This window comes from Poecilia latipinna, unplaced genomic scaffold, assembly GCF_001443285.1.
Source record: "Poecilia latipinna isolate Pla-1442-1.1 unplaced genomic scaffold, P_latipinna-1.0 Scaffold677, whole genome shotgun sequence".
Lineage (NCBI taxonomy): Eukaryota > Metazoa > Chordata > Actinopteri > Cyprinodontiformes > Poeciliidae > Poecilia > Poecilia latipinna.
The window spans coordinates 371-21,917 of NW_015113293.1; the positions used below are offsets into that span (position 1 = coordinate 371).

Genomic DNA, 21,547 nt, shown 5'->3' on the forward strand with positions numbered 1-21,547 from the left:
TAATTAATAAATAGAGTCCACCTATTTGCTATTTCATCTCAGTACAAATCCAGCTGTTCTGCAAATGTTTATTAGAAAATATTATTGAAACATTATTGAAAAAGAAAACATTATGAAGATAAAGGAGCCCAACAGGCAGGTCAGGGTGAAATTTAAGAATGTCCAAAGCTTTTAATATCTTACATCTATTAATAGAATAGAACAGAGATTATCGTCCTTTATCAAATCTAAATAAAATAAAAAAAGGCACATCTGCCAACCTGCCAAGACACAGCCATCCACCTACACTAACAGGCTGGGCAACGAGAGCCCAGACAAACAGGCCAAAGGTTACTCTGGAGGAGCTGCAGAAATGCACAAGAATCAAAACCAAATATTTACAATAACTGACAGAATAACCTCAAAAGGATTTCAAAAATATTGGTCGTGCAACACTCCTCAAAGTGCACAAAAAGGAACTGTACTCACTCTGACTTTGATTTCAGGATTGTCCAGTACGATGTTTCTCATCGCCAGCTTGGCCTGTCCTGTGGAGTAGTCATGCAGTAAAGCTGCCAGGCGAATTAAGTTGTCCTCTGTGACTTGGCCCCCATACTTTGAGTAATTCAGCCTTAGCGGAACTCGCCTCTCTGGAGTGTCGCACACAAATGCATTTTTGACAGAATTAGAACAAGCATCATTTCAGAGATGTCCCTGTCCAGACGGTGGCGTGACTCACCTGCACCTGGAGGGAGCTGAACATTCAGCAGGTCTTTGAAACCACAATTTCCCCCCAAAAACCCATTGTAGGACACAGCGCAGGACCCAAACACCAGGCGGCACTTCTTCTCTCCCTCTGTGTGGTTAGTGACAACAGCAAACACGTCAAAGTCGCAGCCCTTCCTCATGTCGGGCGTAACTTTGATGGTGACGTGAAGACCCGGGTCTGGGTTCTGTTGGAGAAGCTTGTTTTGGTGGTTGGCTTTCGTGAATGCTTCGCGCTCTTCATCAGATCCTGGGAATGTGGAAGCACAATGCACTGACTCTCGGGGAGACTTTGTACTTTACGTGGTCAAAAAAAAAAAAAAAAAAAAGAAACATTCAAAATGCTATATATTGTTTTGTCTTTTACATACGAGTTAATAACCTGTTGATAAGGGATTTAGGGAATAACCGAAAGCTTTAACAGCATTTGATTTGACTGTTTCCAGCAGGCGAACACATTTAGAAAAATGAAAATTATGCATGCAACAGATGAAGAAATACTTTGTATTTTCAATAATTACACTTCATCTACTCCAAGGAAAACTAAGCCAAAAAAGAACAGGAGGTGATATTTTCTAATTACATTTATTCAACAGAAGTTAAGCATTTAAATTTGCCAAATGCTTGCGCAGATTGTTAAAACACAGCTGTCTCCTTTATGACCCAATCGATCTCTCACAACATGGCGCAAACAAGTCGGTTCAATTTTTCTTATACAACGTCTTCACTGAGCTTTGCGTGCGTTTGTTTATAGACGGCCCTCTCTAAAGTACAGCCTGATACTTTCAGTGGGGTGAGGTTTGAACTTCGGCCATCTCGATGACTCTATTTGTTTTCCTTTTTGCACCACCGTAGTGGACATTTGTGCCTTCGCTTGGGTTAATTGTTCTGCTCCAGGCTTCGGCTTTTGATGACATCCAGCTGTCAGACAGATAACCTCACATTTCACCGAGGAACTTTCCTGCATAGAGGAGTTCATACTTAACAATAACCTCCAACTTATATAAATGGACTGTGTGGCTGCAAATCTACGAAATGTACTGACAGTTGGTATGAGGCGTTTGAGGACACGTGCTGTAGAAATGTGAGGACTGTGGGAAGCTAATGATGGCTGCACAGTTTGAACTGCCACTCTGAGATCTTTAAGTAAGCATGTCTCAGAGTATTACACAGTTTCACCTCGGTGTGAACTTGCTCATATGTCATCTTTTGAGAGGGTTTTGGCAAACATGTAATTTTTTCCACTTGTGAAATATCTTCCTTACTATAAGAGGGATGGATTTCAAATTCTTTTCAAATGACCTTGCAACCCTTACGGGATTTATGGGCTGCAGCAGATGCTTCCCTGTGAAAACTCCTCATCTAATTTTACGTTGATATTGTGTTATACACTCCTAAACATCTGCTTTAATAGTCACACAGGCTGTTAAGTCCACTTAATAGGTACATCTATATTAAAACTTACAAATTAATTATTTTGAAAGCAGTGAGAGGAGACATAGATTTCTTGACAAGCGTTTTTTTTTTAAAGATATCTACATCCTAAAATAAGGTGTTACAATATCAAATGTTTATGATGCATTTTAATCACATTTAATTCCTGATTTTACAAAGGGGGCATTTAGGCTAGTTAGAATAGTTTGGTTCACCTAAATAAATTAAACTATCATTTGAAATCTACATTTTTTTATTTTCTCTGGTTATCTTTTGATTAATTAATTCATTGTGTTTGTTGATTTAAAACATTTAAAAGTAATAAATATTCTAGAATAGAGGAAATCCATATTGGGGCAAATATTTTTTTACACAAAAAAGTGTAAAAAATAAACAGCTCTTATCTTTTAACTACCATTTTTGTTGCACAAGTGAAAATCTAATGGTAAGGTATTGCTTGGCCATTAAAATATTCAATAAAGGAAGAGTGACTTTCATCTTACCCAATGATATTTAATATGAATGGCCTGAGTGCAAATCAGCCTACAAAATAAAATTTATAAGAGTTTAAAGTCTATTACTTACTTAATTACTTACCTGTCTTTTATATGCAAGTATATCTACGTATTCTACGTATAGAAAATAATTATTTTTACATGTTATGTGGTACCTTCAGGGTACTTGTAGAGGTGAGTGATGTCCTCTCTGCTGTCACTGCCAACGCTCTTGGTGCTGATCATCTGGCCCACCAGTCCGATTGTGGTAACTTTTGAAGTGCTGCCATCCTTTTTCTTCATCATTGTGACAACATCAGCGTTGACTTCAGCGAAAACAAACGGGGCGTCGTACTTGAACGTAAGCTCTCCCTCCTTGATGGCCCTGAGAGGGATGGGGCCGCAGCAATACACTCCTAAGACAAATGGGGACAATGTTAGAACTGAAAATAACAGATAATAGTTCTACAAAACATGTATATTTATTTTAAAAGTATTACCTTCACTCTTCTCCTGGGGAGTGGGGTCACTAGCCTGCCACCCGTCAAAATCAGGCTTGAGGTCAGGTCTGGTCATCCAGCTTTCCACCCAGCAGTGATAATTCCTGGAGATATATTACACAATGTGAGTGTTCATAATACTGCCAATCACTCAGTAAATACAGTGTAAGTGAAGTCTAACCAGATCATGTCTCTGGACTGAATGAGTTCCCCGTTTTCATTGACATAATGCTCAATCACCAGGTTGCTATTGGTGTCGTGGGCAGACAGATAGTTGGTTATGACTCGGCAAGGAATGCCCAATGCTCTGGAAACTAAAACAAAGGAAGATCAAGTTTGCTGTTTTTGACTGACAAAAAATAATGAGTCGTTTTCTCTAAACAGGCCAACAGCCTGCAGTTTCTTACCGGAGCAGGCCACGGCAGCAAACACCCAGCATTGTCCGTAACGAACAGGCTGACAGGACTGAGTGTCCCAATTTCGCAGAATCTCCACGCTGCCACGCCAAAACAAGGGACTGACCCCTCCCTCGTATCCATCTGTCCAGTTTCCCAGCAATACTCCTTTATCATCATTGCAATTCACCTGGCGGACAGCAAAAAAGTTGGGTCTAAAACGTTTTTCGCATGTGAAATGTTAAGTCTTGGACAGGAGTAATTAGTCGTACCATGGCACTTAGCACTCGAGTTACATAGATAGGGTTCCTTCTCCCTGAGTAGTCTTTTCCAGGATTTCTTAAACATTTGGGATTCATGTCCAGAATCCTCAGACAAATATCCAGGATTCCACTTTCGAACTGCAAACACAACAAATGCACTTAATGAATGTTTGGCTGTGGGAAGGTATGCTGTAAATGTGGGAAAACAAAACCAAGCTGGATATTTTCAAGAAGTGTAAAAGCAGCACAGTTTATGCACATATAAGTTTTGTAGCGTTTTAGAAATCCCATAGGTTATCTTGTAAGAGCATATTTTCCTCTTATCGTAATGACTCTTATGGAAACTCATTCAACACTCTGACAAAACTCCTGGCTGATCTGACTGATTGTTTAGGGTGATAAGGAGAGGGTAACAGAGTCAGTGTTGGTGTTGGTACCTGGCCAAAGTTCCAGGGAGTGGGTATGATGTGTTTGCTGCTGCCTCGAAAGATGATCCCATCCTGAGAAAGCACATACTCTGCCAGATTCTGCTCGTTGTCCATATACACTGCATCCGCTGTTGCCAAGACACAGCACAAACAATGTCCCAAGGTGAGTTCAAACTGGCAGACTTTTGTTTTAAACAAATTCCTAAGATGCTTCACTGCAGCTTATTATCAATCAATGCACCAAGTTTTGGCAATTATTATTTTTTTTTATGATTTATTATCCCCTCTTCTTGCCAGGTCTAATCCTTAACACACACTGGTGTGAAACATGATCATCTAAGCTCCACTAAATCCTCTGCTTGACAGACATGTCCTCCCTCCCAGATGCAGGCATGCTTACCCACCTGGACACCAGGGATTAAACAGAAGAATGAACTCAATCTTCTCTGATTGGCCCAGGGTAAGGGTGTAGCGTCCAATAGGAGCTTTGGGAGACGAGCAGATGGACAGGGCCACCATGTCTCCAGGGGGGCTGGTTACCGTAGCGCTCCAGGTGGAAGTGTCGATGCTAGAAGAGAGACCAAAACGGGCCCTGGTGCCATACTGCTCAGAGGGCTGAGGACCTGAGAGCAACCAAGGAAACAGTTAATTAGAAAGAAGAAAGCAAATCTTTCAAAATTGTTTGCAACTTCACCAGACAAGCTCCTGAATTTAAACATCTGTGCACATGTGTGCTGTAAGGTTTCTCCATAATGTTCATCGGTGGGTGTGGGGAACCACAGACCCGTTCACATGGAGTTGGTTTCTAAGCAACCCATGACATTTAAGAGACTGTAAGCCACGTTTAGGGGCATGTATATATTTAAGTCTACAATTAATTCAAACTGGTGAAAATAAATTCTAACTTGTGCCTTGCAGTTTTGCAATATAAAACTGTGTGTTGTGTATTACATCCAGGAATAAATGGCCAAATTTAACATAACATCTGTGTCCATGATGAGTGTGTACAAATATGAATAATGTACATTTGATTAAGGTTTTTAGGTTTAAAGCATCTGTAACTATTCGGACATTCATTTACAGCACAGAGGTGCCATAAATAACCGATAAATGCTTACCCACTAAACTTCAGAGGACTCTGGAAGATCTTCCAGCAGTTTTGTCAACTAAAGCAACTTTGCCTTTGGCTTTGCATTGCGATATTCTTCCTGACTTGAATGGAAAAGCCAACTTGAATCCATCAGAATACAGCTGCGTTTTAAGGCCCGATAGCATTATCTGTGATTATACACACTTTCCGTCCGACAGCAACATTTCCTGATATCACTGTTGAATTGGGTGGTTTGCAGCTGTTGCCTTATCAGGCTTTTTGCAAGAGACAGATAGGTTTTTCTTTTTTTAATTCAGAAGACCAATGCAATGTAAGAGCTATGCTTTCCAACAATAACAGAAGAGCCTGATTACAGTCATACACAAAAAATGCTGGAGGGCTTGACTTTAGCAAAGGAAGTACAGCACAATGCACTAAAGATGAAAAGTGAACACATTCAGAAGCACCTCTCATGTTTGGACTAGAATGCTTCCCGCTGCTGCTCCCTTTCCCTCTTCATATTTAAACAGGCTGCAAAGGAAATTAACATAAACAAACACACCCAGCAATAAGTGGGCGAGTGCACTCACTTCCCGAATGAGAGGAAGTAACCTCGATGCTTTTTCACCAGAGAGGAACACACTTGTACAATCCATAATTTAAATTAATCCATACATTTTTTTTTAGATGAACAGCAACTATTTAAATTGAAAGACTGCACCTGTTTCTGCGATGCAGTCAAGAGAGCTGATGCCCGGCTGGTAGCTCCCAGACCGAAGGTACAGGCTGATGGTGAACGGCTGGCCTCTCCGGACGATGAGCCGATCCACTCCGTTGAGGTCGGTGCGATGGTCCGTGTTGTTGAACAAGCACTCCGGGTTCCAGCGCTCAATGTCCAGAGCTTAAAATAAAGCAAGCATCAGTAGCTCAAAGAGAAGTATTTTTACTACAAAAATGTAAAAACGCATACTAAACAGTGGCTTTTATCTGATTCTATCATATTAATATTTTTGGCAATTTTTTGTTTGTTTTAAATTAAGTCAAATTTTGTTTTTCTATTAACACGCTGTTGTTGTGATGTCCTTTAATTGACCTCATATAATAACACATAAAAAAATGTTGCTGTAAAGTCAGTGTGTTTACGTAAACCAATCACACCGCTGCAGCTGAATGCATCTGGCTGTGGCGGATGGGAAGTTTCTAAGTGGACTTAGCGGATAGAAAAGGAGTCTGACTTTGAACGTGACACGGTTGTTATTTCCAGATAAGAGTGCTTCAGGAACTATTGATCTGCTGGGATTTTCACTCACAACCATCTGTGGAGTTTTCAGAAAATGGTGTGAAAAAAACCAATTACATCCAGCAACCAGCAGTTGTGTGAATGGCTTGGCCCTGATGTCAGAAGTCGAGGGAGAATGAGAGTCCTGGTTCAAGACAATAAAGAGGCAACAGAAATCAAAATATGTTGGATGTCATCTCTGAATCTACAACACAGTGAACCCCGAGACTGACGGGCTTCAGCATCAGCAGGCTACACATGGCGCCACTCCTGTCAGGGAAAAACAGGAAACTGCAGTCACAACTTGGAGGTTTTCCAAAGTTGGATAGTAACAGATTGTGCAACAGATCTTAATGTCCAATTCAATATTCATATGCTAGACTTAGATTTTGAGGGATATTTTCTTAAGAGATCCTTTTAGCACCATAGGCTGCCTCAGTATTATTGTTGCTGACCAGGAAAATGTCAGTCCAAAAGAGCATATGTTATCACATAACATAAGGCAGTTTTGAAGGCAAAAGGCAGCCCAGGTAAGGATTATATTCTTAGAAAAAATGTCATAAACTTTAGTTCTATAATGTAGAATCTTTATTACTTAGTGTAGTACTGTCCTGATGAGCACGGTTCATATAACTCATTGTCACTCCCATTTATCATTGCTGTTAATTCATAACAATCTCTTCTAATTTAGACATGATGTGGTTGCATGTTAGGATTTAGTGTGAGCTCTTCAGATCAGATACATAACCACCAGCTTGTTCGGTTATTTACTATTCATTAAGATAATTTAGTTTCTGCTTGATTCAATAGGAGCTAAACACGGACAGTGTCTCCTTTCTCCAGGGACCTCGCTAAAACACACAGAGTCCCACCCAAAGGATAGTTGTATAAACAAGAGGCTATAGTTCTCTTGTGTAACACCTCCACAGATGGAAATGCATGTCAGAAGGCTAGACTTTCGCCACTTACTAAAGCCCAGATCTTCGCTTCAAGTCCCTGTTATGATGTCAAGCCTGGGCTAGACTTAGTTGCGCTACAAATGCTTCCTGCTGCTTTACGTAAGTTAATTAAGAAACATTTCTGGGAAGTAGTCAGTGTTTAATCTTGGCCTTCATCAGAAACAAAATATACACAGGATGGTGTTGGTACAGTGTTCCAGATCACAGGGCTTCAACATTTCCCCCTCCGCCCCCGGGAAGACCAAACTGATGGAGAGATAAAGCAAGAACCCTTAATGACCCTTAGTATATTTAGACTAGATTTAGTACTACATAAAACATTTAACAGAGTGGACAGGTTTCTGTACACTTAATGTGTGTATTTTTGACTAAAATACATTATTTTATGCCTCCTTTCATCAACTTGTTACTTGTTGTGGACATGTTAATGTCTATTTGAAGACATAACTTTGAAAAGATACATTTAAAAAAATGGTAATGAGAAACTGTACCACTCCTCCATCAATACCTCAGTGCCCGACTTGGAGATGCGACTCTTACACTGAAGACTTCTTTTCTGGATCATTGACCAGCAGGGGAAACGTGGGCCGCACCTCTTTTTTTATGAATTTCAAGTTTTTAAAAAGTGAACACATTTTTTTCATCTGAGCTTCTGTAGATTGTGATTAATAAACAGAATTTCAGAATTTTAATGGGAAATAAACTTAAATTTAATTGGAAATTTAGGTTCCAATTTAGGTTTTTATAATTTAAACCGACTACTTTACTCGCAAGTAGTCGGTCTATCATATCACTAATATGATAGTGTTAATATTTCTTTCTTTTTTCTTTTTCTTTTCTTTTCTTGTTGTCAACTGGTCTGCTTTAAAAACAGAAAACTCTTTTCTGAGCAAATTTATGACTTGGCATGTGTACCCATGTTCTCCATTGCTGGTTGATAATTTCCACCACAGGACATGATTGTCTTTCCTGGGTGTTCCTGTAATAACCTGATGACCTATCCTGCCTCTCACTCATTAACTATTGGAGACATACAAAATCAAAACCCTCCCCCCTTCACCCAAATGACTCTGGAAGCATTAAGTTGCTATAGAATATTACCCGTACAAGCACTTTGTATTGCTTTGTTGCTGGAAATGTGCTATATAAATAAAATTACCTTTACCTAGTTTAATAATCGATTTTATTGATTATCCTTTTCAACCCACGTTTTTGTAGCCTTACGTTTAAACATGAACCATGTTAACCCATAATCCAACACTTTAATGTTAAATACAACCAGAACTAGATTGGTCCATGTTTGACCCAAAAGTAGGTTGACATGCTATATTGAGTTATTTTTTTTCTTGCCTCATAGTTTTAAGAGTGTGCTGCTCAATTAATAATGTATGAAGGAATGCCCAAGATGTCTGAAAAAGGAATGAAAAACAGATGCCCAACTTTCTGAAGAGATTTATGTCCATTGTTGGTAATTAAGAAGAAAAAACACAACACAAGGCAAGCGCTGGCTGCCAGATGGTGCACATTTGTGATTCAAAGTGGAACCTTATGCATCCTTGACTTGCAGCTGAATCTATAGGGATACTTCACTACCAGAACGGATTATACGAGGAGAGATTCCTGAGATTCCCCACCTTCTTCTCTGTGTGCCTGTGCCTCTCCTGTCGCTCCTTAAACCCTGACCCCACAGCACAAAAAGGGCTCTGTCATCAGCAACACTTGGTTCAGTATGAGCATTAAAGGGAAATTAAATAAAGATGACCTAACATGGTAGCAAGGACCAAAAAGACTATTTTAGTCCAGGAAACACAAACAAGCAAACACTCTGATGTGAATGAAGTTTTCAGTCTCACAGGTAACACCCACTCAGACTCCAGGTCTACACCACAGGCACTTTTTAAAAATACAAATAAATACTTCATTCGTGTGGAAAACAGGTGTCACTTGTGACGCCGTAAGGCTGTTTAGCAACAATTTGTTGACTGAAAATGTGTTGCGGAGGTGGAAATAAGTGTACAAACAGGAAGAAAAACAGGCTCCGTTTGCTTTTCAGAAGTTCTCTGGTGACAACATGAAAAACAACATTGACAAAAAAGCATCCAGAGTTCTATGAGACAGTTATTTACCTCTGGCTCCAGCTTGACGTCTGGGTGAAAATACAAACATGAAGAGTTGCTCTTTGAATATTTCTGAATACCTTCACTGGGGGTCTAACGCAGATCATTCTGGATGGGCCCGCAAATATAGAGTCAATTAGCGGCAGCTCAGAGCTGCACCTGTTTTCAGAGGCTATTATAATCTCAGAGCAGCTGTTGTCTACTTAAACATCAAGCTGAAATATTTTGTTATGCTTTCATGTCAGCAAGACCTTTCCTTCTAGCTGTGTGCTGCTGGACCGGACCATGCAGAATGTGTTTGATTCTTGATGACAATAAGATGGCTTTGTGAGTGTTTAGGTCACTGGCAAACTTAAACACACTGTTTTACGTCACAAGAGTAGAGGTGAATGATGTGGATTTAAATTTTAACCATGATGTGCTGTTACCATTATGCTAATGATGAAAACAGTGATTAAAAACAATTTATTGCTTATTTTGTGGGTGACTGTTTGGCTGTGAATGCATGGCAGAGCATTCAAAGCACCACAAACACAAATCCTGCTCTCAAAAAACATTCATCTTTGAAACAGGCTTCTTCAGATCTGGACAAAGTAACTTCATTTGATCATGTTTTAGAATTTAATGATATTTATTGACGCGCTGGAGATAATAGAAATACTTAAATCTCTGATAATATTGTCAGTTTTGGGGGTTTTAACACCATTAATTGGAATTTATTGAGACAACGATAAATCAAAAATTATCATTATAATGATATGAAATTTATCCTGATAGATGATAAACAATATGACAAATGATCACCAAGAGTTCATCTAGTATTACAGTACGTATGTTGTAAGTGGCCATTTCAAGAGTGTGACTTGCACAAGAAATCAAAAACCAAAAACATTAGTAATGAATAAAATTTTATATATATTAAAAAAAAAAAAACCTAAGTCTGAGATTGGTGTTTTTTTATAGTTATTTTCTAGTATGAAGCAGAGTTCTCTCCTTTAATTATTGCTGGATTTTGCTCCACAACTGCTTGTGGTGTCTGTTTGGTTTCTGCTCACTGGAAATGTTTGCATTACTTCATTTAAACTGTTTGCAAACAGCAACAGTGGTTTATTTTGTAAAACAATGAGAATATTCGAGGTGTAGTGACGACTCGCTGTGAGATGACTGAGACAGAAAAAGAGGGTGGACTCATTGGGTACACACTACCAGTCAAACATATTTACTACTTGCAGGAAGCAGAAAGTGGGGGGAGAGCCAGCAGGGTTACAGCCCAACTTTGAACAAGACAACTCAAAGAGTGACGTTACACAAGTCCAGGCAATAAAACACTTTTCTCTAAACAAATGTTCTCAAACGTGCTTTTAATCATCAAGGAAAACAGAAATAATAGATAACAGTTCAACTTGAACAACTTAAGTCACACACGACGAGAAAAATCTGCACATGCAGCACAGCTACAGGCTGCAGGAGCTTAGAAAATTAGCAGGTTAAAGCCATCAGGCTGTTGCCTGTCTAACTCTTTATTGAACATTTTCTCATATTCATAGATAATTATTATAATCATTACGTAGAGCGAAAACCACATATCTAGATACCCCACAAAATATTATTTTCCCAAATGTTGATGTTTTAGATTAATTAGTTTTACCAAAATAATTTCTATTGGCCTAATACTGAAAAATAAATGAGACTGAATTTATAAAAAAGAAAGAAAAAAAAATATTCATACATTTCTATAAGACGACTATGTCTGTGAACAATTTGGGAAATCCAGATGTTGATGATGTCATGACACTGTGAGCTTCTAATAGGCTATTTCGCAACAATGAAGTTTATTGGATGTGGACGTATTTACGTTTTGCAAACAGAAATATTTGTAGTTCTACTGATCCAAACTAATCTGATTTCATATCGGGCAGTGAGAAAACAAAACGTGTCTTCTACTACAGTCTGTAAATCTGACTTAAACTGGGAAATTTCTTACTTATAATTAAAACATGATCTGTTTTCTGCTAATAATAAGTTTCTGTACATTTTTCTTTCAAACATAAAAAGTTCATATCGATCTGAAAACTTTCGCGTCAAACCTAATTGCGCTTACACTATCAATCAAGACGTCATTAAACCAAAAGTATGTCAGCGGTGCCAAGAATCAACCAATCAGCGTTAGCTTGTAAGTTTATGTTGCTTGCAACCAGTAAAGCAAACGCATTCAAGCAATCTAGGCTTGTGACATCACTTTCTAAAAACCAGATTAAGTTAGATTTAACCAAAGCGTCCAGATGCATTTCCTTACCTTGCGCCATGACTGCTGCGGTGCTTTTCAAAGTCTGAGGTTCTGTTTGAATGAATGTCTTGCTTAGTGCAGAAAGCGAGATGCCTCTCTGCTGTTATCTCGGTCTTATATTTAACCCTCCTTGTACCAGTCAGAGAAAGGGGGTGTGACACAACCCTCATTAAACCGGAGAGGGGGGAGGAAAAAAAAAAAAAAGACGACCCGAGGCGAGACTTGGCTGCATTGCGCACACAAACTGTATGCAATAGTGATTCACTCACCTCCTCCCCATCAGATAAAGTAAAGTCTGTCAAATGTTTTTTTCGCTGGAAGCTTCAATGCACTTTTTGACAAACACTCACTCGGACCGTTTCTGCATCATCCAGAAATTAAACATGAATGAGGACATACACATAAATGAGTTAAAAATGATTTCTTTAAACGCCTCCTGTTCCTCAAAGACTTGTACTCGAAATGTGTTTAAAGTTGTTTTATATTTTTGAAAGAAAAGCATTTTTGTTGCAAGTGCCACAATTTCACTTTTTTCATGTTAAAAAGTGAAGTTTTTAACGTGAAACTTAAAACTTTCACGTTTTAGTTTCTCTTTAGTCAAAACTAGAGAGATTTTAGTTTTGACTAAAATCTCTTTAGTCAAAACTAGAGAGATTTTAGTTTTGACTAAAATCTCTTTAGTCAAAGCAAAAATATCTGTAAAGTACAAATATCGATGTTTTTCCTAATTTTATCATAAATCTGGAAAGTGCGCCATGCATTTGTTTTTATACAAATGCAAGTTTCTCAGCCGCATCGACATAGATGGATTTTGCAAAACTACATGGAAACATTTTTTTTTTTTTTTTTGCATCAGTGTCACGTAATCAACACCCGGATGTTACTACTGTCGGAAATGATGAAGAGGAAGACAGGAAGTATTAGGATGATTATTAGTTTTTTTCCTGACATGTGCCACTGGTTGCACCAGACCTCTCACAGCATTGCACAGTTCATAAAAACTTGTGTGCCATTCATGCGTGTGGACTCCAAATCTCTTCTGTAAAATCACTGACTACAATTTCCCCAAAATGCCGCATAGGTAGCCATTCCCAAGTACAAAGGGTTTGTCGCTCCAACACCTGAATAAGGTCTTGCCTCACTACAACACATAAACCATATCCTTCCCGACTGGGAGGATATGATAGGCATTCGCAAGTTGATTATATATAACCACCTAATCAGATGAACATGTGAACAAAACTTCTATATTTCTGTTTGCTATGGATTTTGGTTTTGGTGAATCACCCTAAGAGTACATTATGTAGGCACAACTGGATTTAATAGGGGTTTTTTTGTTTGTTTGTTTGTTTGCTTTTCATTTTAATTTTACCCATAAAATAATCTCTTTTTTTTTTTTTTCCTGTGTAGTGCTTCCTTTTATTTGTTAAATTATCTGCTATCACAATGTTTCAGTTAGCAGATTCTGGAGACAGAAAGCAAACATGAAAACATTCCTTCACTTCATTTGTAAAACATGTTCAATAAGTAAAAATGGTTTCTTCTGAGGATTTTGCAGCACTTTTTTTTTTCCATGTGAGGTCAAAACTAAAGTGTGTTTTGCTCTCTGTGTGAGCATTTTGGCCTCAAAGTTGGCCTTCATGCCAAGGAATGTTAAAAAGACCAAAGATCAGACCAAAATAACACAGTGAGGATTTTGTTTTTTGTTACTTGGATGATCTGGATTGCTCATGAAATTTTAAGAATGTAAGAAAAGAAAGAAAGAAAAACAGAGATAATTTGGAAATATGCACATTTATTTATTTATTCATATCCCTTGAACAATATATTTTCTTGAGGTTTTCTGTGATAGGCCAACACAAGGCAGCACATTGTGATTCAATAATTCATTTCTGATTTGTGTTAGTATTTTTTTCTTTTATTTCTGCATTGCGTTGTTCTACCACATTAAATAATAAACATCATTCACTAAAATATGTGGTTCTACTTTGACAAATTGTGAAAAAGTTGGAGGAGTTTGAATGTTATTGCAAGGCACTGACCGACTTCATCAGACACTGTCAAAACTTCTTTTTTAGATTTAATGGTGCATTATTCTCACAGCACCAGATTTAGAAGATATTTGTGGGAAAACCAATAATTCCCATTGTTTTGCTGATATGAATGTGCTGATGCTTTGAAGTATGGTCTCTCTTGTTTAATGAGATCATAAGTCTAAAGATAATTTTATTGTGTATGGATTGATACTAATAATAATAAAATTTTGCACAGTCAACTCGAGCTGTCTGCTATATTGATCGCTCATCAATATGTCCATCTATGACAGTTTCCTATATCACTCAAAAGGTCTTTTTGAATCTATACACCTTGATAAACATCTATATCTAATTATATGCACCCAGTTGTTGGACTAAAATAGAAAAAATGTTTAACAAACCATAAACTGCTTCTTGGGTTGTTTTTTTTAAATCTGTAATAAGTGTAGAATATTCCAGTCCAGGCTTTACTAATCTATAGAATGTGATTAGCTCTCAGGTCTTAATTTCAAAAATTGCAAAAGAAATGCTTCCTGTTTGTTTTTTTAAATAGAATAAATTCTTCTTCAGTATGTTTTATACCAAATGTCAGTCTAATAAGATGTCTTTCTTTTTGTCAGGTCTACCAACATAATAGGGACATTGAAAAATTACTTATTTCAAATGTCTCAAATGTATACACAACAACATCTCAAACTAAAAGCACTAAACGTCTTGTACTGGGCTCATAACAATACAGGGATGTGAAAAGCATTTTAGATTTCCTCTGTTTTTAACTTTGTCACACTTAAAGTTTTTATGTCATCAAATACAATTTTGTATCAGACAAATGAAGTAGGAAATAAAGTAGGAAACTGACAGCACAATGGTGCGGCGTCATGACTTAAGAGAAATTTCTGGAGTGTTTCAACGTTGCAAAATGTTATTACATCCCTATTAATTATCGTTCATGTTGAAACTGAAAAAAATAAATAAATAAAGACTCAACCCTGGCTGATACAAAAATGTTATTTTTTATTACAAAACACCGAAATGCAAACACAAAAAACTTTGTGGGAATATTTTTTGTGATATAAAAAGCCAACACATTATGCACTATCTACTAGTAATGCAGTTTAAATGGGCTGAAAATGGAAAGAAATACTTTCAAAATAAAAGCAATTTTATATCAAATGTTAAACACCAAGTTATAATATTTATGCCAACAGAATTATTACATAAACAAAACTTATTTTTTATTACATGTTTTCAAGCCACTGTGCAATTAACTGCAGCACTGCAATACGATAACCTGACTGCATTAATTTTATGATCTACATCTAAACATATCTGATTAGAACAACTAGAAATCACATGGCTTTATTTTATGTAAAGTCATACTGTATGCATTTCAAAATCAAGATCAATTAAGATACATTTCTAAGTGATTGCTTTAGTGGTGATATAAAAAACTGTTTTTATATATATATATAAAAAAAAACTATTTACAAACTTGTAACAGAATATAGAAACAGCTGGAAACGATGGTATGCTCCACGAGGACTTACAAGTCAACTGGAACATCCTCTGAAGTCGAACTTCCAACTCAAATATTTGAGGTTACTCACTAACTCAAACTCAAAATGTAAAATGATTGGTACACTTATAAAACGTAAAAGTGGCAGTAGTAAATAAATTGCGTCCATTGTTTTGTATCTCGTTAAATCAGTTGGATATATAACGGTGTCCAACATCTATTTGTGAACGCATCCCTTTAGTGCGTGAATGAATAAGACACAAAGAAATATTTATTTGTCATCCGTAATGGTGGTAGTGGTTAACCTGATCACTGAGTATAATAAAGTTCCCACTGGTTTTCCGTCTTGCGGTGAGGTGTAAAGTCCTTCCTCGATCTGACTTCCAAGGCTCCTGGGTGCAGCAAAAACAAATTTATTCAGGGCTGAAGACCTTCAGTGAGCGTTTATTTGTTTTTAACCTCTGGAGAAAAATGAAACACAAAAAATACAACCAAAAAAAAAAAAAAAAAATTATTTATGTAAAATTCAAAGTGCAAATAATAGTTTAATCCCTGTTATTTGTGTTCCAGTGGCACAATTTGATCTCCAGAGAAGATTTTTTTATTTATTTTTATTTTTTTGAAGAGTCAAAAGATTCAGCTGATAAAGATTTACTCAAGTCTGGATCATCAACAGAAGCCAAATCCAGCCAGCTGTCGACTCTCTGTGCTGCCATTTGATCACTTTAGCTGCACATTAATTGACCTCTTGGGTCAGCTGATCCTTTATATAATTAAAAATAGTTTAAATGTGACAGCGACGTCAAAGCAAAAGTAAAACGATGCATATTTTACATCCATCAGAATATACATATTAAACTACACAAAAATAGACTTAATTTCCCCTCCGTCAGACCAAAGTACCATTTTGTTTAATACATCAACACACTTGTCAAGACAGGGGACAGTGTGACGGCAGTTTCAAGTATCATTTCTATGTTATACTTACTTTAAACTGTACCGCATCTCACAGATCAAACCTCTGTAGACTTTCCAGCACTTGTGCTTTCAGCCTGAAAGATTCATAATTTAATTTTAATCACGCCATCTTTTAAACTGTGTATTTAGTAATATAGACACTGCAGGCAAATACATTTCATTGTATTGTTTTAAACCATCTGCAGAGTAAATTAAAGGCGTCACACCTTGCTGTCAGGCAGATCCTCGGTCTGCTGCTGCTGCTGCTGGAGTTTCATCCTGGGGGCTGCTGGTGATGGGCTGCTCACTGCAGATTCTTGAAGAGCGTCTGGGCTTTGGGAAACGGACAAAGCTTCGGTGGAACGAGCAGATCCGACTTCTTTCAAGGTGATGATCGAGGCGCAGACAGAAGAGCTGTCGTCCATCTCTCCCGCAGCGGAGCGGCAGCTGTGACTGCAGCTGCTGAAACCGCTCACGCTCTCTCCCGACGACTCGGAGCTGTCCACTGGAGGACGGAGAAACACGCGGAGGAGTTTACCGATTGGTTTTACTTTGGCGTTAGCAAAACCTTCTACCTTGACAGAAACAAGTCTTGCAAAGGAAAACCCTTGCCTTCGCACTAGAAGTAATAAGCCAGATCTTAAGGTTGCTAATGTTGTACAGGAAATGTGAATCCTGCTTTCTTCAAATTTTCACTCACGTAATAAGTTCTGATTTCCACTCTCACGGTCCATTTCATCCTCTTCTAGAGATCCAGGAGGCGATACGTATCCCACAAGCCCCCCTGAGACCACCCTTCGCTTTGGACCACCACCAACAAATCCAATAGGGGGCATGGAACCGCGTCCAGAGGAAGAGGAGGAAGAGGAGCTGCTGCCTGAACCAACAGATTTTGGTCGTCCCTCCAGAAGCCCACCCTGCGAGGCCGACGACCCCAACGAGGACAGCGCCTTGTTTTCTGAAGGGACAATTATGTTTTCATCAGCGGCAGGATGACCAAACATTATAAACCTAATTATGATTTCAAAAAAAAAAAAAAAAAAAAAAAAAAGGTTGAAGCGTTTGCACCAAATGCTCACCCCTTCCTATCAGAACATAGTTTATAGCTCTGTCACTGATAGCCGCTTCGCTGGGCTGGATGTCCATGAAGGGCTTGTTTCCAATGCCCAGGAACACTCTCTCCTGCATACGGACCTCTGAACAGACAAGACAAATGTGAGTGGACAACGATTTAAAACTAACAAGGAAGCGTGACTTCATCATATGAATTGTAAAACCACTGAAATAAATGTACACTGACTTGCAGAGGTATGATCTCATTAAAACAAATTTCTAAAAATACAAACTGTTTGACATGCAAAATCATAAATGTCCCCAACAATTCCTTAAAATTGATATAAATGAGATCTTTTAATAAAATCCTCATCAGGATTTCTAGGACGTTTCTGAGGTTTTTTTTATTTTTTATTTTTTTTATTCTGTGATAAAAAAGTGACTTATCCAGAGCCTACCCCAGCTCTTGTCCAACTCTATCCACTAGGCTGGATAAGGAGCTTTATTTATCTTTTCACACCATGAGCAGAAGAGTGTTAAAAAATCTTCAAACCTCACTGTTAGTGACCTGCAGCTCCCAGCGTCAGTCCCTAGATAGATTGTACAATGGGAAATGGCCAAATATCCCCGTTTCTGTTTTCTGCGGCCTTATGAAATGTTGTTTAGAAAGACTATAAACAGTCCCATTCGCAGAACGGAGTTGTACAAAATACTGAGGAAACGTGGCAATAAATGAGCCACAAGTTTGTTAGTTTCAAACAACAAATTCATAAAACTGGATCTCTCAATACTTATTGAAGGTTTTATATCAAAGGTTGATTTGTTTCAGAAATTTTCAGTGTGATATTAAGCAACTTCAAGAAAATGTTTAATTAAAGCTTTTTACTGATACAAAAAGGAGTTTCAATGCATGTGGCTAATACTACAGCTCTTACTAAATGAATTCCCCATATGGAATCGCTTTGCAAATCAAAGTGCATTTATATTTGTACCCCTGTTGTGTATGGCCTGCTCCCACAGGATCCGCTCAAGGTCTTTGGTCCAGGCCTCCTTCACTTCCCGGCTTCCAGCTTGCAGTGTGTACGTGTCTTGGCTTTTCCTCTTTCGGAACCAGATCTCGAAACACAAGCCGCTGTCACCGCTGTTCTGCGTCATGCCGATGTCAGATGTCTGAATGCAGGAGAAGGACACCATGATTTCTTTAAGATCGGTGCTCCAAACGGAGCAAAGCAGTTCCAGGAGCAGGAGGAAACACCAAACATGTGTAAAATGTTAGATGTAAGTTGTGTTTATCGTTGTGTAGAAAGGAAGAGACACAAAAAGAAACAAGAACATTGCATTTTTCTGTAAGTATAAAGGACAGTCAGCTTTATATGTTTATTTTATGTTGTTTTAAGTTTATTCAGAAATCTTTAAGGGGGTCATTATCATTAAGATAAAGTAAAAAAAGGACAGTTGTTGAAGATGCATCTGATCAGCTTAGTCAATTTTATCCATTACATAAGTGTTCCTTGTCAGCATGTCAGGAAGTGTTTCTAAATCTTGGAAATAGAAATGTTTTTTTTGTTTGTTTGTTTTTTTCTGCAGGGTCATGTTTGTGAATGGACGTGAACTAAATGGTTACCTTGAAGGACTGTTTGTAGACGTATGTGTCATTTCCCACATCCGTCTTTCTGGTCTTGCTGAAGAGAACGAGGTCTTGAAAGAGGAAAATGTGACGGAGACATTTCTTCTTCCTGAAAGTTACCGAGAACTCATCCTGGCGTATCAACTGACCTTGTTCTTTCAGATTGACCTGAGCGCACACAAGAGGACGAGTGGTCATTTAATGTGAAAACAGCTTTTCAAATGAAGCTTCATTTCGTTTACTATGCAGTCTCTGTTGGAATGTCAGCGATTGCTCCTGAAAGGTTAAAATGGACAGAAGTCAGCATAAAAAAAACCCCCATAAACCCCAGAGGTTTCTTATTATCTCTGACAGAGAGCGTCTGTTTGCCATTGAAGAAATAACTGCATTCCTGTAGGTTCAACTCCATTCCTGCCGCTGTTGCTCACCAGATAATGGAGCAACACAGCAAAGTTCGGGGAAAAGTTCAGGAGAGATTGATGATCTGTCATTGTTTCTAACTCACCTCCCTCCCTGTACATGTCAGGAAAACTAACCTCACCAAACCAACGAAAGATGAATTTTCGTATTATCAATAAAGTCGCCTTCTTGCGTCTTAGAGTGTATTGTTACTGCCAATACATCACCAAGTCCTGTAAAATTGCCTAACACCACACGGAACGGAGCCGCGTCTGGAATTCTCCATCTTGTATTTGTTGCTGTGTTCGCTGAGTGTGATTTTAAAAGCATGTAAAGGAAATACAAAGCTTTAACCTTGCTTGATATCATTTCAACGCTAAATTAAAACGACTCCTGCGTCCCCGCTTACATCACATTGGCGGATGGCGTCCATGGCCAGCAGATTGTTGCCGTGGCGAAGCTGGAAGTGGATGACTTCCAGAGCTGCCTTGATCTCGGCGACCTCTTTCGTTTGCTCCGGTCCACACTCCCTCATCACGTCCTGCAGCAGCAAGCTGTACTTACTGATGCGCTGCACAGGCTTCAGCAAGTAGGACCATAAGTCCATTTTATCCCCCAGCTTTAGCTGCTTTTGCTGAATGACGCAACAGAAACAAAGCAACATTGTGGTTAGAGTGCAGATGTGGTACGAAATGGTGAATGAAGGTTATTGAATTTACTGGCAATCGAGTTATGCATGTATTTTTTTAAGTGGGCTAAAACTCAGTCCATCAGTCAGTTTAAACCCATAAAAGTAAACTTATGAAGTTATGATGTAAATGGTTCGAACCTTTATACAGTGCTTTGCACCAATTTTCTTACCTGTTCATTTTATTTAGTTTCATCATTTTACAGCTAAAGACTCCAATGGCGTGCACACTTTATTTGTGATACACCAACAAAACATAGTGCACAGCAGAAGAGCAACATACGAATGTTCCAACAAAAACCATGTAAGAAAATGAATGGAGCAAACACAGCTGCAAGGTTTCGGTCAAAGCGCCCTCATGCTTTAGAACTGCCCAAAGTTCAATATTGAACTCAAGACTTGAAAACAGCCATTCACTGTTGCTATCCATCCAATCTGCCTGAGCCTGAGCTATTTTGGAAGTAAATATGGGACACATTTCAGCCAGTATTTTTGCAGAGTCATAGATGTGCAACTGAAACTGCAGCAAAAGTATCAACTCAGTCAGGTTTAATGCAAATGGACAACACAACTGTCAGATTAGTATTTTTGAAAAGCCTGGCGTATGGCAATTTTCCCTCAACTTCAAAATCGTGCACCGCTTTTGTTCTGGATTATCTAAGAAAATACCAATAAGACCCAGGAAGTGACAACATATAAACCAGGCTAAGGGATAAAATAAGTTTCATGTTTTCCCTGCTACAGAAAATAACTAAATTATTTTTGGGACCCAAGACAAAAAAAAGGTGGGGTTCTCACCTTGAAAAAACTTTTTCCATGACTGGTAAGAAGAGAGTCAGACTGAGGTTTGTTTTTGCTGTAAAGGGCATACAAAGCAAAACTCTCTCTCTGAAAAAAAAAAAGGGAACAAATAAACACCATCAACCATCATCACCTTTAAAACTAACTTGTGTCAGAATGTGAAACGCAAAGGTGAGAACAATAAGTCGCACTTCTATTAGTCAAACACTTACTCCCGTCCTGTTTAGAAAATTACTGGTTTAAATTGTTTTAAAAGAAACTCAGACATTTTTGGAAGCAGCAGACGTATTCTCAGTTCTTCAGCTATGAAACATCTGGAATGGTTTTCGCTGCAACTGATTATGGTCAATTATCCAAATTTAAGGTCAGAACTGAAAAATCGTGACTCTACACTGAATCAAATCTGCCGAATTACAGCAGGCTCAGATAAAATCTTGATTAGGGTCGTAATAAACGGGATCTTAGCTGCACATGGCGCCA

General features: G+C 38.3%; 2 protein-coding genes across 4 annotated transcripts in view; both read right to left on the reverse strand.

Annotated features, from left to right (window-relative positions):
- Positions 1 to 464: 464 nt before the first annotated feature.
- Positions 465 to 12,152, reverse strand: tgm2b (transglutaminase 2b; the record flags this gene model as incomplete). The annotated part of the gene is made up of 11 exons (XM_015044466.1): positions 12,000 to 12,152; positions 6,070 to 6,249; positions 4,663 to 4,881; positions 4,268 to 4,386; positions 3,840 to 3,968; positions 3,580 to 3,757; positions 3,354 to 3,486; positions 3,173 to 3,276; positions 2,849 to 3,088; positions 719 to 994; positions 465 to 629 (listed from the first exon to the last, which is right to left on the reverse strand). Coding segments are annotated over exons 1-11 (1,753 nt in total), but the record flags the coding sequence as incomplete, so codon positions are not given.
- Positions 12,153 to 15,018: 2,866 nt separating this feature from the next.
- The window catches only part of quob (quattro b), a 51,921-nt gene continuing 45,392 nt past the window's right edge, over positions 15,019 to 21,547 (reverse strand). For all 3 annotated transcript variants that reach the window (XM_015044468.1, XM_015044469.1, XM_015044467.1), the window contains exons 16-24: positions 21,065 to 21,154; positions 19,988 to 20,212; positions 19,177 to 19,347; positions 18,545 to 18,722; positions 17,579 to 17,695; positions 17,200 to 17,457; positions 16,727 to 17,004; positions 16,531 to 16,594; positions 15,019 to 16,003 (exon numbers count right to left, since the gene is read on the reverse strand). In XM_015044468.1, the coding sequence (XP_014899954.1) occupies positions 16,556 to 16,594; positions 16,727 to 17,004; positions 17,200 to 17,457; positions 17,579 to 17,695; positions 18,545 to 18,722; positions 19,177 to 19,347; positions 19,988 to 20,212; positions 21,065 to 21,154 (1,356 nt within the window). In that variant the 3' untranslated portion in view covers positions 15,019 to 16,003; positions 16,531 to 16,555. The remainder of the gene's footprint in view (positions 16,004 to 16,530; positions 16,595 to 16,726; positions 17,005 to 17,199; positions 17,458 to 17,578; positions 17,696 to 18,544; positions 18,723 to 19,176; positions 19,348 to 19,987; positions 20,213 to 21,064; positions 21,155 to 21,547) is intronic.